This window comes from Vombatus ursinus, unplaced genomic scaffold (genome assembly GCF_900497805.2).
Source record: "Vombatus ursinus unplaced genomic scaffold, bare-nosed wombat genome assembly UNPS02000577.1, whole genome shotgun sequence".
NCBI lineage: Eukaryota > Metazoa > Chordata > Mammalia > Diprotodontia > Vombatidae > Vombatus > Vombatus ursinus.
The window spans coordinates 398,725-415,787 of NW_020940355.1; the positions used below are offsets into that span (position 1 = coordinate 398,725).

Here is a 17,063-nt window from a genome sequence, read left to right on the forward strand (position 1 = left end):
ATTAGACTGCAAGCTGATTGAGGGAGTCAGTCATTTTTATCTCCCTCCCACTTGCCCCCTTCAGTGCAGCACCAGGTATGAATTCAACATCATATTTTAGATGTGGTCTGACCAGGACAGAGTTGAGTAGTACTGAACTTCCTATTCGTAAACACTATGCTTGTCTTCTTAAATTTTTTTCTTTTTTCTTTTCTTAACATTTATTTTTTTGAATTTTGATTTTTTTCCTTCCCTCCTTTTTCCTTCTCCCTCCTCCCCTAAGATGGTAAGCATTTTGATATAGGTTATATATGTGCAATTATGTAGAACATATTTCCATATTAGTCATGTTTTGGAAGAAGAAACAGAACAAAAGGAAAAAAAAACATGAAAAAAATAAAGTGAAAATAGTATGCTTCGATCTGCATTCAGACTCCAGTTCTTTCTCTGGATGTAGATAAAATTTTCTATCATGAGTCCTTTTGGAATTATCTTGGATCATTGTATTTCTGAGAAGAGCTAAGTCAAGCACTTTACTTTTCTTAAAATGCAGAATTGAATTTGCTTTTGTGGCTGCCGTATCACAAGGTTGACTCATATTAAGCTCACAGTTCCCTGCTTCCCTTATATTCTACTTATGAAACTCATTTTACTTGAATTCAAAGATAGGGTATCACATTTGTATCTATTAAATTTCATCTTATTAGATTTGGCTTTCAGTTCTAGTCTGTTAAGATGTTTTTGAATCCTGACCCCATCAACCAGGGTGTTAAGTATCCTTCCCACTTATTTCACACTTGATTATTATGGCATCTTCTATCTTTATCTTAGTCACTGATAAAGATAGTAAATAGTACAGGGCCAAGCATAAACCTCTGGATTTACTGCAAATGGAGATATCCACACAAGTTGATATAACATTTATAATGTGCTCTATAATCCCAAAACACCATACACATACATATAAGCTACTATTACTCTATGGGCTCGGAAATGTTTTGAGCTCTAAGAAAAGTTAGTAACTGAAAAGGTCTATAATCAGGCATGGCTGAAAAGGAAAGAGGGGGAACAAATTATTTATCTTTGCAATATTGTTACTGTACAGATAGTGCTTCTGGTTCTGTTTACTTAACTTTGCACCAATTTATAAAGTCTTCTCAGGTTTCTCTGCCTTTTTTTGTGTGAGACAATTGGGGTTAAGTGACTTGCCCAGGATCACACAGCTAGTAAGTGTCAAGTGTCAAGTGTCTGAGACCAGATTTGAACTCAGGTCCTCCTGACTCCACTGCGCCACCTCGCTGCCCCCTCAGGTTTCTTTGAAACCATCTCTATCATTGCTTACAGCACAATAATATTCTATTACATTTATATATCTCTACAATATTATTGGTCTGTTTAGTCAAGTGCCCTTTTTTCCTCTTCATCAGAATTGTTTCTCTTTGAGTTTTCAGAATATCTCTATTTCTCCTTGACTGACTTCCTTCTTAGAATTTTAAGCCATGGGATCTCTTTTTTTTTTTTTCTGAAGGCTCTGAAATCTGAGCTCCAATATCTGAGAATACGTGTCAGGCTCATTTCTATATTACATTTTAGGAGGGAATGGTGACTTCTCAAGTTTTTCATCATTTCGACCCCAGCAACTAATTTTTTTCCTATAAATGAGAATCGTATCTAGAGTAAAATTTCTCTTTGTTGTTTCCTATGATTTTTGAAAGATAAAATTAAAATTAAGGCACATTAAGAAAGCTTCTCTGCTTTTGGCATTTGAAGTCTGAATATTTGAAGTCACTAATCATTATGATTTGGCTCTGCTAGATTGAAATCTATTTCCCAATATTTCACAAGTTTTGGAGATAACTAGGAAATCAAACTCATTATCTTACTTAAGGATCTCTAGTTATCTTCCTTGTCACTCATATTATGTACACCTATGACTTCTGAGGCCATAGATTTTTATTATTAGATAATTTACTGGATTATGTTTCCTCTGAGCAAAGGGCTATTCTGCTATTCTTCTTCTTTATGGTATCTAACTTAGTGGCTATCAAGTTTTCTCTCTCTTCCTTCCTTTTCACTTATTTCTGGGCTCAAAGACATTTCAGAGTCTCTAGAGTGATAGATGCGCAGTGGAGAGAGTGCCAGGCCTGGAGACAGGAAGACTTATCTTCCTGAGTTAAAATCTGGCCTCAGACATTTACTAGTTATGTGACCCTGGGCAAGTCACTTAATACTGTTTGCTTCAGTTTTCCTCCTCTGTAAAATGAGCTGGAGAAGGAATGGCAAACCAATCCAGTGTCTTTGCCAAGAAAATCCCAAATGGGGTCCTGAAGAGTCTGATATGACTGAAAAATGACTGAACAAAAAGAGTGATAGTAGCTCATATGCATGTATATAGTGCGTTGGGGTTATGGAGCACATTACAAATGACATCTCATTTATAGAATCCTATTATCTAGACGTGTCCTTAGAAACAAAATCTAAAACAAAATCTCTTATTTAACTCTCATACTGACCCTTTGTCCTTTGATTGAGGGATAGGCACAATTTTCTCAGTGTGTTGGCTTTGGAGTCAGAGGAACTGAGTTCAAATCCTGCCTCTGCTAATTACTACCTGTGTGGCCTTAGATAACTCACTTCATCTCTCTAGACCCCAGTTTTCTAATCTATAAAATGAGAGGATTAGAATCAATGATTTCCAAGTTTCCTTGAACCTCTCAATTTATGTCCTTTGATCCTATAGCTTGCTGTCTCCCTTTTAGTAAGTAGATGTATGCCCTTTAGATGGTATGGCCTCAGGTTCAATGTTCTTTCCATTACACCATGCCTCTCAGAAATTGTAATTATTGGTAACAAGAACTAGAACTTTTTTTACTTCCTATCCCTCTAAGATAGGGAGGGCTTATTAGCTCAGGGCAGCGAGGTGGTTCAGTGAATAAAGTACCAGGCCTGGAGTCAGGAAGATCTGAATTAAAATCTAGCTTCAGATCCTTACTAGCTTTGTGAACTTGGATAAGTCACTTAACCACCCCTATTTACTTTGGTTCCTCATCTATAAAATGGGGTCACACTGGAGAAAGAAATGGCAATCAATCCAGTATCTTTGCTAAGAACATCAATGGGTCATGTGGAGTCGGACATAACTGAACAGCATTATCTGAACCAGCATGATTCTTCTTTTCCTCCTCTTTCTTCCTTGTTCTTCATTTATGAGGAAACATTTTTCCTCTAGAGCTATAAAAGCAATGCTTGATCCAAAGATTCCTGTTCATCTTGTTCCAATTTTATTCCTAGCACAGAAACATTGTAATGACTTCTTTACTTTAAAGTTGGTTCCCTAATCACTTGAGAAGGGCTTTTCCTTCTATCCAAACTATTTTATTCACTGTTGGCATATGTTACCTCTGGGCAAATTTCAGGATGAATGGAATTTTTAAAAACAGCCTGAAAAATAAGGTAGTAGAGCTTGTGGTTTTGAACCTAGTAATTGTATTTTTTTTTTGTGGTTTTGAACCTGTAATTGTATTATTTTTTCTCCCTTGGCATTGTAGCTCATAGCTGTGGAACACCCAGAAAACTTGAGTATTCATTAATGCAATAATTAAACTTTGCTTAATTTAATTAATAGGTAAATAGAATGCAACCAGAATGGCAGGTATAAAAATGTTTTACACTTGGATGGGTTTTGGTGTTAATAAACATGCATAATTCTTTTTCTTATGGATTATGGAATTCTAAAGCTGTGAATTTTTCCCTTCTTAACTGTGTAAGTAACTAAAACCCAGTTAAATGTTTCTAGGTTGTTGAGCAGACACATTTTTAAGGAGCTATAATATAATATCATCCAGGATGATTTATTTGTTTCATTCTAAAACACTTATTTCTAAATTCCAGTGTAGTTGTACAGATGTTACATAGAGAACACGAAGATTCCAGTGACTTTGAGCACAGCTGGTGATGGGATTGGTTGGGCAGTTATCAACTCACTTGAATAAATTATTCTAGGAAGTAGTGGTTAAATCTCAGCACTGGGCACCTGAGAGTTGTTTTTCTGAATCTTTTCACCTGTCATTGCAGGAATTTTATTTCTGTTATCTGTATGGTTGTTACTTGTTGGCTGCTAGGGCCCACCACTTCCATGGGGGTTAAATTTGGAGCCTTCAGGGGTTGTCACAAGTGTGGTTCTCCAGAAGTGGTGTGTGTGTAATGGTTATGAGTTATGTTGCATTCCTAGCTAACCTCAGTGGCTATGACACTACCCAGATGTAGTGATGAAAACTTCCTAAATATGTGTGACCTTTACCTCTGCGTACCTAGTGGCATCCCTCAACCATAACCAAAGTGCTTTGTATTGAATGGAAAGGTAAGGGGATAAAGCAATCATCTTTTCCCCTTCCTGTTACTACTAGGAAGGATGAATGAAAATTCAGTGGTGCTTCTCCAAACTTCTGGCACCACAGATGAGTGTTGAACTATTTCTTTAGTGGTTGTCTCAGGTTTATGATTCAGTGATTCCGATAATCATAATTCTAGAAAAGAGATTAGTGATCAAAGGTTGTAGGTGTGAATACACAAGAGTATCTTTACATATTTACACTAGTACTAGTAGTAATAATAATGATGATGCAAGGGTCTGTATCTGTGATTTCATTGGTATAGGGATCACCCACCTGAGGAAACTCTTATTAAGGCATGTTTAGTACCTCCTCTGCAATTTAAATTCTTAGGATGTTGTCTAGAGCATTGAGAGATTTGTGACTCATCCAACATTATGAAGCTGTATCTATCAGAGGCAGGATTTAAACCTAGTTCTCCCTGGCTTCAGGGTCAACTCTCACTGCTGCATGATGATAATGATGATGAGGATGATAGCTAATGGTTCTGTAGCACTTTAAGTTTTGCGGTGATTTTTACATGTATTAAGCATTTCATTTTATCCTCCCAATAACCCTATGAGATAAGGACTACAGGTATTGTTAATCCCCATTTTGCAGATGATGAAATTGAGGCTCAAAAAGATCAACTTTGTCACACAATTACTGCCAGAGGCAGAATCTGAAGCTTGGTTTCTCCAGACTCTTAAGTCCAGCTTTCTTTCTATCCCATCATGATGCTTCTCTAGTAATGGTACATTTTTCAGGATAATGACTTATCTCACCAAAACTTTTTGCAAATTAGCTGAGAATATTGCAAGATTTATGTTATTCAGGATCTGTGCCTATATTGACTTTTTCTTTTCTCTGTGATTTGTGATTGTGTTGAGTCTTTTCCTCCTCATGTTGGCCAGGAGCATATTTCTTCTTCTGCATGTGGAAAAAGAAAGTTATGGTGGCTGCACAATTTAAAATCTAATAAATATATTAGGATCACAGATTTGGAGTTGGATGGAGATCTATCCATTTATTTGGATAATGTAATAGCTCACATCTATATATGACACATTAAAACTTACAAATTTCTTTTCTCACAACCTTTTGTGAGGTAGGTATTAGTTATCCCCATTTTTAAAGATGAGGAAACTGAGGCTCAGAGAGTTAAGTTAATTTGTTCAAGGCCTTGCAGCTTGTAAATGTCAGAGTGAAGATTCAAAGCTACTTCTGGTAATCTATCCATTAAACAACATGACCTCTTTCTTAAGTAGGTATTAAATCAAAAGTAATGGAAGAGATTCTAGCCTTTTCTTTTTCTTTTTTTTTCTTTTTTGGTCCATCTTCTACCTAGTAAATATTATCTCTTGTGGGAAGTCGTTCTTAGTGTGCAATTAATCAATGAGAAGAATCCATTTCTCTTTCCATTTAGGGAAATGATCGTCAATCTAAGTCAACTATTGGTTCCAGTGACAACTCATCCCCTCTGCCTCCAAAGAGAAGGGGAAAGAAGGAGGAAGTTTCGAATTCAGAAAAACCTGGTAAAGTGAAACAAAATACAAACCCAAAGACTCCACCAACTGTGGTAACACCACCAAACAATGGTAAGTTCCATGTTTCTGCTAATGTTCAGTCAGTTTGGTTGTATGGACCATAGCCCTAAGAAGCCAAGGTCAAGGATTCAGTCTTTATGTGGACAAATCAGTGTCTACTCTGTAACATGACAACAAACCATGTATATTTGATTGAAATACGATAAATTATGGGAGACGTACATAGAGGTTCTGGAAGTTCTTTTGCATTTAGTCAAAACCAATCAACTTTTATTAAACCATTCCTATGTGCCAGCTGTTGTTCTGGGGGAAATGTTACCTTTAGATAAGGCATAGCCTTGTCTTTATGGAGCTTCTAGTCTCGATCCTGACCCTGAAGGGTGCTGGTTTTCTGTTTTTTAAAAATCTCTATTTTTAACTAGGTGTGTGTGGCATTGTGAAATCATTTGTTTTGAGGCTGAGTGGTTCTCTGTATGATTATAGTACAGTATATGTATATGTACATGTATAGATAGTATATAGATATATCATATACATAGTGATATATACTATATTACTACCAGTAATTATTGCTATAGCAGTTCCTCACTTGTACATTTTTTTTTATCAAATTCTGTAGGTTATTAGTTTTCTCTCTTTCTCCATCTACCTCTCCAAACGTGGAGGCCTGGCTATTTATACAGCAACTTTCCTCTAAAGATATATTTACTAGAGCTTTATGAATCCAACTGTGTGATTGTGTGTGTATATACAAATATACACATATAGGAGCAAACCTACCTGGATTTAAGAGCATATATACCTCAAATATTTATGTAGCTTCTGTCAGAGTTTAAAGTGCTGCAGAACTCAGAGGCAGGTGGGTCCTCTCACCCTCCCCCCTCCCCTAGTACTACTACTAGTGGGGTGGTTGTTGGGAGAAATATATTTTTATAGTTCAATGGGTGTATTTAGGGGGAAGTAGTCTCAGGATTGGCATCTGTCTATCTGTCTTCATGGTTAGAGAAACCCATGCTGTGAAGACAATCCGTAGCAGTGTGGAAAGAACTCATGGCCTCAGTGAGTCTGTATTCAAGAGGGCATGACAGTGAATGTGGGTTGGAGTGCTTGAGTGAGAGAAGAGAGTTGCAACTGGAGTGTGCTTTAAATGAGCCAGTGTCCAGGAGTAGCTTCAAGGGAGTGAAGACATGGAAAGTTGAGAGGAGGCCTTGACTTAGAACTTTGGGGGTGACCAGGGAAGGAGAATGATGTGAAAAAAGAAGGGAGGGGGAATGCACAGGGAATGTATGGGGTAGATATAGGTATGTAACCTGTTTGACAACCCTTCTGGGATTGCCAGGGCAATGCAGAGTGTACCAATATTAAGTTTAGGATGATAAAAAGCTTTAATATAGATTCTGGCTAGTACTGCACAGGCTTCTGAGCTCCCTCTTGGTGTTGTATTTGGAAGAGTGCTTAGGGACAGAGCTGGAAAAGGGCAGGGGATTAGGTGACCCTGGGCCCTGGTAACCTGACCGATTTTAATAAAGTTTGAAATAAAAAGGATTTTGTGGTTAACCTTGAGTTAATCAGAAGTTTTAATCAAATAGAACACTCTATTTCTTAAGGATTCTGATTAATGAGGGCTTTATTATATTAATCATACGTGAAAAATACACAAGCCTGAGTAATACTTTAGAGTAAATCCCAAAGTCTTCCCTCCCTCCCTCACTCTCTCTTTTCCTCCCTCCCTTCATCCCTCTCTTCTTCCTTCCTCCCTTCCTTCCTTCTTTCTCTCTCCCTCCTTCCCTCCCTTCCTTCCTTCCTTCCTTCCTTCTCTTACCAGAAGTCATTTTACATGTGTAATATTTATATTTTACTTCTAGAGTTTCTGACTTAAAGTTAGTTTTCTGGTCCTTATTTTTAATTCATTTTAGAAAATGCTACAGCTTTAGTAAATTGAACTTTGGAAACAAGTGTAAGGCTTTTTCTTTTTTATTTTTTTTCCAGCTTTGGGATAGAATAGGATTTTTAGAGTTGGAAGGTAAAGATAGAAATTACCTAGGCCAACTTCCTCATTTTGCATGTAGCTGCCTGGGAATGCTGTGATTAGTTACTTTTTATGGTGGTGACTAGGTGGTGTTAGATAGTCATCGCCTGCAACTATGCACACCATTCAACACCAGAGGGCGCTCAGTGGCAGCTACCAAGCTCACTGGTTCTGAGGCAGCCGCTGCATTTCCCTTTAATTGTGGGTGGCAATGCTTGTTTCATTGATCTAGGATAGACTCCTGTGGAAAAACCTTTCAGCTTCCAAACTATAAGGAAAACTTCCCTTCATCCTTTATGTCCCTATGTGCTTCATTGATTTACCTTTAAGTCAAGGACATACTACAATAAACATTCCATTAGATTAAATTAACAGTAATAAAAGCAGAATCATTAGTCTGCATAGATATATACCATACGTTCCATCAGAACTCTGGATCCAACTGCTCCCAAGGCAAGAAGCCCATCCAGAGTGGAAGCCAGTCTTTTCCTCTCTCCTCTCCCAACCTAGGGATGAGAGTTAATTTGGAAGTTCAGTTGATCCCAGGCAAGAGCTAAATAAAAAAGGTTTTTTCTACTTACAAATTTAGTTTCTGAACTTAGACTTTCCCTTGATGTAATGCAAGAAATGTAGAGCACCCTGAGTAACTCTTTACAGGATGGTATTGCTTGAGCAATCAGGGTAGTACCAGGGAACCAGGGCATTTGTTGTTCAGTAGGTCAGTCGTGTGCGACTCTTTGTGACCATCTGGACCATCCACGCCAGTGCTATCTGTCCGGTTTTCTTGGCAAAGAGCCTGGAGTAGTTTGCCATTTCCTCCTCTGGTGAATTAAGGCAAACAGGGGTGAAATGACTTGCCCAGGGTCACACAGCTAGTATGTGTTTGAGTTTAGATTTGCACTCAGATCTTCCTGTCTCCAGGCCCAGCACTCTATCTACTGAGACATCTAGCTGCCTCCAGGTGCAGGGCATAGGATATCTCAATTTCTATACTTGTCTTCTCCCATATCTCTGTCCCTTTAGTCTTTGAAAAAAAAAATTGTGTTGGAAGAAAGGCACTGGCTACCTGCTATTAGATTCTTTTCAAATCAGAAGGAAGGGGTAGGGTAAGTGAATCATTCCCTATTGAGGAAGCTAGGTGCCACAGTGCTTAGAGTGCTGGACTTGCTCAGGAAGAGCTGCATTCAAAGCTTGCCTCAGAACTTTACTAATTGTATGACCCTGGGCAATTCACTTAACCCCACTCAATTTCCTGGTCTTCAGGGGCAATCAATAGCACCATCAATTCTCCTAACCTCTCTTCAGTTTCCTCATCTATAAAATGGGGCAATTAATAGCATCTACCTCACAGGATTGTTGGGAGATAACATATGTAAATTGCTTTGTAAACTCTAAATGCTATTATTATTATTATTATTATTATTATTATTATTATTGTCAATAATAATGATAATAATAATAGCCATCTTATCCCCCCAATCTCTTTGAAAAGCCTTTGCTGTCACTCATGTCTTGTACACAAGTGTGTTCCACCCCGAATGTTCACATGAACTATTTGTGCCCAACCTGTGGTAGAACATTCCAAGCTCTTATTGGTCTGATTAGCCACAGTCAGACACACTAAAGCTTGACCCTAGCATAGTGATGTCATTTTGGTTCTCTTTGAGAATGAAGGACAACAACCAGCCAACCAGCTTTACCTAATAAGGGTGTCCCCCTTGGTGTCTGTTTAAGGAGCTTAAGTTCTGCCTACATAAAGGTAAGGAAACGAGGAAGTGGGGAGAGGTCAAGTGATTTGCCCTATGCCAAACAAGATAGCAAGTAGCATCACTGGCATTCAGATTCAGGTTATCATCTCCAGTTCCAATGTCCTTCCTGCCACATTGGGTGCCTTCTGGTTGTGGGATTCAGATCAATTCATGAGACCTTTATTGTGTACCTAGGCACTGTGCTGGGCATGATAGAAGCCCATCCTTGGGGCTTAAGCAGAAACATAAATTCTAAAAATGTTTTCCTCTGGAGAACAGAGATCTTTGTTAAAAGTTCCATTATGAGTGTTTTTAACTTTACAAAAGCAAAACATGAGTAATCATAAACAGCTTCTGTCTAGTTGTTATAACAATGGCAAAAAAATGTTTAAAATTCAAGCAAGATTGTCTCCAGCAGTCATATTTTTATAATACTGTTTAGGAAAAGGTAGAATTCAATAGTTGACCCCTTCCTTTCCCTTGGAGAACCCTGCAGCTACTTCTGAAAAGTACCCTTTTAAGATTGGAGCTTTTCCAAGGAATTTTCATATGTAGATGATTCTTGTATTTCAACTTCCAGCTCTTATTGTTATGCAAAATGACTCAGGAGTTCTTTTGTGTAAAGGTTCTTAGGCTTAGGACACTTGTAACAACCTAACATAAGAGGGTTTGGTGTCTTTGATTTGTATGTAAGTTAAAGAGCTGAGAAGGAATATTTTATATCAGTTCCTCTTGAGAGAGGTATGTAATATAGAAAATTAAATATAACTGTCTTTTATATCTCTTATGGGAAAAAGTCAATGTTTTGCATAGCTTGCAGACACAGAATAATATCAGTAGATACATTTAAACACATTAGGCTGTGTTTTGAATACTTAGAAATTGAGTTTTCCCCCATCCAGATCTTTCAGATTGATTATAGAGGAGAAACTTTCTAGCATGTTATTTAGTTTTTTAAGATCTCCAGTATATATTTTTCTTATTCCTGTAAATTTATTATTAAGACTTCTTTTGCTATTGTGTTTTTATTTTAACAATCAGACACAAAAGTATGTATATAATAATAGCTAACATTTACATAGTACTTTAAGGTTTGTAAAGCACTTAACAATTATTATCTCATTTTATCTTCATAATAACCCTGGAAGAAGGTACTAAAATCATCCTCATTTTATAAATAAACTAGGTAGACAGTGAATGCCCTGAACTTACAAGAAGGGGCTCACAGCTGGCAAGTGTCAGAGGTTGACTTTGAACTCAGGTCTTCCTGATAGCACTCTATCTACAGCACCACCTAGCTGTGCCAGCTCATTGAATACTGATTCTCATTCTCAAAAATACATTTATATACTTATGTCTCAGAAGGTTATTATTCTTGTGAAAGAAGGAAACAAAATGAAACTGACTGGATATTGAAGGCAACAAGCTTGCATGGTACTTTTACTTCCAGTATTTCAGTATTTCAGAGGAGATGTGATTGCCTCAATATTAGTGTTCCCTCCAGTATTGGGGATTGCCAGCCATCCACGTCTCCTCGTTTTGTCCAGTGCTTGTCCATTTTCTCCCATAAATCTCCAACTACTCAATATATCAGTCCTTTACCTACATCTTTTTAACATTACAGAGGTGGCATTAGAGTACTTGGGCTATCCAATTGGTATTACCTTGCCTGTACTGCATAACGGTACAGGGGAACCTGGGTTCATGAAAACAATGCCAGTGAGGTGCCAACCTTAGATAGGTTCTGCTATGATGGAAAGTACCTGTGACAGACTGGGTTTGCAGTTTAAGGACTACCCTAGCTGAGAATAGAAACATTCTTCACTGGTAGGTTGGCCATTAGATGAGGAATCATGGTGCAACCCGTGAAAGAAAATCATGTGATGGACAGTGGATAAAAAATATATGGATTGATCTTAATAAAAATCTAAAGTCTTTTTCATCTTTAAAAGACTGTTTTTGAAATTTTCTGCATTAAAACAGCCCATTCAGTTTTAATTTGAAAAGAGAAAATTTCATTGATAGTGTGAGTACTGTTGCATGAATTTCTTTGGCCAGCTACTGCCAATAAATAAACACAAATAAATAAATAAACAATAAATAACCAGCATAAAGACAGACTGGAAAACTGTAGTTTATTTACTGTCTCAGGAGTGTGACACACCTCACCAGCAGTTGATGGAAATGTGTGTCCAATAATTTGGCAGGTGATGTTTATTTATATATTCTCCCTTCCGAGCTACTTGAGCCAGAAGGAGTAATAAAAGGGATGTGAAGTTTGGTCAGAGCGAAGAGAGCACTTAGATGGAAAAGGTGTTTATTACAACAAAAGAGGATGCTTAAACTGTTACAGAGAAAAGAGAATGTGTCCTTGTTTTGTCGTTGAGTTGTTTCAGTCTAGTCCCGTTCTTTGTGATCCCACTTGGGGTTTTCTTGGCAAAGATACTGGAGTAGTTTGCCATTTTATATATGAGGAAACTGAGGCAAACAGGGAGAAGGAACTTGCCCAGGATCACACAGCTACTAAGTATCTGAGTCCAGATTTGAACTCAGGAAGATACCTTCTTGACTCCAGGCTCTGCAAGAAGGATAAAGATCCTTCTTGTTCCCACAGCCATTTACACTACACACCCCATTCCCCACCCCCACCTCACCCCCAAAACAAAAAAAACAAACAAACAAAAGAAGTACCTTGTTTTTCAGTCAGTCAGTAAACATTTGTTAAGGTCTATCAAATAAGATTAAGAGAAGGGGACGACTTCCTAGAACAAAGTCCTCCTGAGTTCTGTTTTGTAGTCATTGAGAAATTAGGAGGAAGAAAGATGAAAGACAAGTTTGCTTTAAGCTATCCAAATCTGGCAAATAGGGCAGTTAGGTGGTGCCAGATAGAGAGCTAGGCTTGGAGTCAGGAAGACTTGAGTTCAAATCCTGCCTCAGACACTTACTAGCTGTGTGACTCTGGGCAAGTCATTTAACCCTGTTCACCTCAGTTTCCTCATCTGTAAAATGAGCTGGAGAAGAAAATGGTAAACTGCTCCAGTATCTTTGCCAAGAAAACCCCAAATGGGGTTACAAAGAGTCGGACATGACTGAAATGAGTGAACAATAACAATAATAAAAAACCTAGCAAATACAGAACAAAATGGAGTTGTTATGTCAACTTTTAACAAACCACTTTTAGCTCTTATAAAAAAAATTCTCTTTCAAAAATATGTATGACCATTAATTCACGAATCATGTTTTTGTGTCTTTGTTTTGAATTCGGCCATGGTATGGAGTCCTGCACTGAGTTTAAGGAGAGTTAGGAAAGAAGACGTGGGTTGAAATCTTGACTCTGATTCTTACTAGCTCTGTAACCTTGGACAAGTCACTTCATCAAAATGGGAATAATATTTGTTCTACCTACTTACGTGGGTATCAGGAGTAAAATTATTTAACTAAAGTATTAATTTGTATTGATATTATCCACATGGCATCAATTACTTATATAATTTTATTTGTACTTTTTTAACTTGAAAAGGAAACTATAGATAGTCTCTGATTGATGTTCATATTGTGTTCTAAAAGTTCAAGTAAATAGGTTGTTTGTAGCTCAAAATGTATTCTCTTATGGAAACAAGATTATGTATGATCCTATGATTCTGAGTCTGTCTTTAGAATTGAAATACATTGTACCAATAGGGCTAATCACCATGTGGAGTGATATTTCTGTGGGGAAAATGCACTTTGAGTTTCAATGTAGGGGGCCAGGATTACATCTCCACCTACCTATCCAGTGAAAACAGTAATTGAGAACTTCGTTTTCCCTTCCCTTTCTTGCCCTACCCCACCCCTTAACCTGGTAGGCTTAAGATCCTCCTGGCTCCTAGCCTGGCTTTCTCTCTGGCACCACCTAGCTGCTCTATTTGCCAGATTAGGATGGCTAATGGGGGCACGTTCGAAACTTAATGATGGGAATTCATCTTAGAGTTCTAGCAGGTCATCAGTAAGGTACTTCTCCTTGTCACTAAAACCTTCCTTTTCATCTCTCCACCCCCTCAGCTCTAGGATATAGATTAACAACTCCCTCCTGTCTCCCCCCCCCAACATTTTTTTTTCCTTCCACAGTCCCCAGGGAATTGGCTTGTTTGTGTCCTTTTTATTGATGGCACAGATTGCTTCCAACCATGATTTCTTTCCCACGTTTCTGTTCAGCTCACTGCTGAACAGAAGAAACCAGACTCAGAGTTTATTTCCTGTTCCCTTGCCCTGAAAGAACACAGGCGTCTGCAATTTTCTGAGAGTTTTGCTTCTAGCAGTAGCAGGAACTGGGGGGAAAAAAGGTTTCCTCTGATGCCACCACTTTCCCATTTTCTGTAAAACTCCATAAGGTCTTTATATAGGTACCAATGGCGTATCAGCGCACAACACTGAAACAAGATTCATTTGCATGTCAGATTTAGTGTATTTGTGGTGGCAAGCGAGTTGGCTGTGCAATCAAAAGTACTTGGGTTCAATCCCACCTCTTCAGTTATTAATTGTCTGACCGTGGGTAAGTCATTTGACCTCTCTCAAGCTTCAGTTTCTTCATCTGTTTGTTAAGTGATATTAATAATATCTGCAGTACTTACTTCACCAGATTGTGAAGAGACTCAGCTGCAGTAATAGATGTAAAGTGCTTCACAAACCTTGAAACATTACATAAATCTCAATTATTATCATCGTCATTATCATCTTGAGAGGAATAGGAGACCCAGGATGTCTTACTGGGTATATCATCTCCTATCTTTGAATTTTGCATTCTGAGACAGACAGGATAAAGACTGTCTAGTAGCTGTGGGTGCAGAAACAGGAAGGAAGAGAGGCTTTAGGGAATTTTGTTGGTCAGTCTTGTCCCAGGGCTCTTTGTGACCTCACTTGAATTTTTCTTGGCAAAGATATTGGAGTGGTTTGCTATTTGCTTCCCCAGTTCATTTTACAGATGAAGAAACTGAGGTAAACAGGGGTAAGTGACTTGCCCAGGATCACAGAGCTAGTAATTGAGGCCAGATTTGAATTCAGGAGGATGAGTGTTCCTGACTTTTGGCTCAACATTCTATCTTCTGCACCACCTAGCTGCTCACTTTAGGGACTATTATCCTTTCCCTATCCCTTCCATCACTTACTTAGTCTTGCCATCTCAGATCCCCCCACAACCAACCCTAGAGTAAAGTGGAAAATGGAGAGAGGCTTGGGGTGGGGTTTTGGTTTGGTGGCCATTCTCAGATAATGTGTGGGCCAGGGGGAGAAGGAAGAGAGAAGGGAATGCTAATTAGCGGTAGCAGGGAGAGAAGTTGAGTTACAGTGACCTTCCCTCCAGCCATTTGTTTACAAAGGAAATCCTTAAGTCAGCTTCTGTGGAAACTGCTTGTGTAAAGAATAATTTAACTTATGGAATTAGCATTACAAATGCAGTGCTTATTTTATTAAAGCCCACTGCCGTTGCTGTATTCAGATATCTGCCTTTTTTGTGTGCTGCTTGGTGCGCATGCACACACACACACACACACACACACACACACACACACACACACACACACACACACACACACACTCTCTCTCTCTCTCTCTCTCTCTCTCTCTCTCTCTCTCTCTCTCTTTCTCTCTCTCTCTCTTAATGAGCAGATGAGCAGTGCTGGTAACAGTCTGTAGATGGCATCCTGTATCTTATTTTCTTTGTTTTGTTGACTTTGTTTCTCTCCGGAAGGGTAAAGCAGCTGAACATTGACATATTTCTTCAGGGAAACAAATCCTATTTTCTCTTGGTAAGCCAAGACATAATGTGAGACTGGGTGGTGATTGATGAAGCTGGGTGTGAAATGCATTTTTTAGTGCTACATTTAAATACCAACCTGGCTGGCCAGTGCACATTTTGTGATACTTTCCACGGCTAGTTAGAGTATCATATGATTATTTCTGAAATGACACTGGCTACAGTTTTCAGTGCAACTAAATCAGTAATGATCATGTTGAATTAGCATTCAGATAATTGAGCAGAGTCATTCATACGTTTAGTGTTTTGTATTTGCCATGAAAGATGTTACTATATTTTTTTAGTACCTCAACACTAGGAGTCCATCAGTTTGGCAAGCTATCCAAGATATGAGGGAGGGAACAAAGAAAATAGCTTACACTACAGTTCTTTAGCTTAAATTATAATGATAATAGCATTAAAATCACATATTAACATAGGTTAAAAATAAAGCTTTATCTGTTTTTGAAGGATGGAATACCTCAAGGAGTATGGAGTTTTCGTCTAGTAATGTGCTTTTGATGTAAAATGTTCCTTTTTTTCCTTGTCCATTCTACTGATTTTGAGTTGTTTGCCATAACAGTAAAAGTGGAAGAGATCCAAGCAGAAATCCAAATTCTAATCAATAGTTTAAAAAAAAGTTAGTGCCTTTCTGCTAAATAGAGCGTGAGTTCCCTGACTCGTTCTTGTATCTGCCAAGGAAAGATGGTACTAGACTGAGAGACAATTGAGCAGAGTAGAAGATTACTGGATTTGGAATTACAGTCCTAGCTTTGCATCTAAATACTTCTGTGCCAGTGGGCAAATACTTTTAACCCTTTAGGCCTCAATTTCTTCATCTGAAAAATTAGGGCATTAGACTAGATCAAAGGTTTCTAAAACTGATCACTGTAAAACCTGATGTTCCACAAGGTTGTCCAAAGGGTTCTGCAAAGAAGAAATGAGAATATAATAATAGGCACCTTCAATTTGAATTTGCTTTTGAAGATCCTGATTTTGCAATGGGTGTTACTTTACCAAATTTTAAATAGTAGTTCAGTGGTTCTGACAAAATTATATGTATTTACAAATAAAATACAGCTAATTCAAAGTAAAACTCTCCAATGTTTTGAATGAAAATATGACGTTCTGAAGTAATACTACAAAATCTTATCTTGTATAAGTAAATAATAAAATGAAAATTATTGTGAGATAATCTTACACAGTGAGGTATCACACAAAAATCATATAAAATCATTGATGCTGTTGTGATATTATTAAATTTGGAATAGATTTGGAACTTCTATTCTGAAAAGATAATTTTTTAAAAAGCTGTATGTTATTTAGTACCATAATTTTTTTTTTGCTTTTTTTTTTTGGTGAAGCAGTTGGGGTTAAGTGACTTGCCCAAGGTCACACAGCTAGTAAGTGTCAAGTGTCTGAGGCTGATTTGAACTCAGGTCCTCCTGACTCTAAGGCCAGAGCTCTATCCACTGTGAGACCTAGCTGTTCCTTAGTACCATAATTTTAAAGGATTTTTTATTTTCTTTTAAAAAATAGATTTTACTGATATCTTTTGTTTTTATATTACCTGGATTTCCCCCATGCTTCCCACTTCCCCTCACCTTCCCACAGGACCAT

At 37.9% G+C, this 17,063-nt stretch overlaps 1 protein-coding gene across 3 annotated transcripts in view; it reads left to right on the plus strand.

Annotated features, from left to right (window-relative positions):
• DCDC2 (doublecortin domain containing 2) overlaps positions 1-17,063 on the plus strand; it is a 203,116-nt gene that overhangs the window by 91,943 nt on the left and 94,110 nt on the right. For all 3 annotated transcript variants that reach the window (XM_027861839.1, XM_027861928.1, XM_027862020.1), the window contains exon 8: positions 5,776-5,947. In XM_027861839.1, the coding sequence (XP_027717640.1) occupies positions 5,776-5,947 (172 nt within the window). The remainder of the gene's footprint in view (positions 1-5,775; positions 5,948-17,063) is intronic.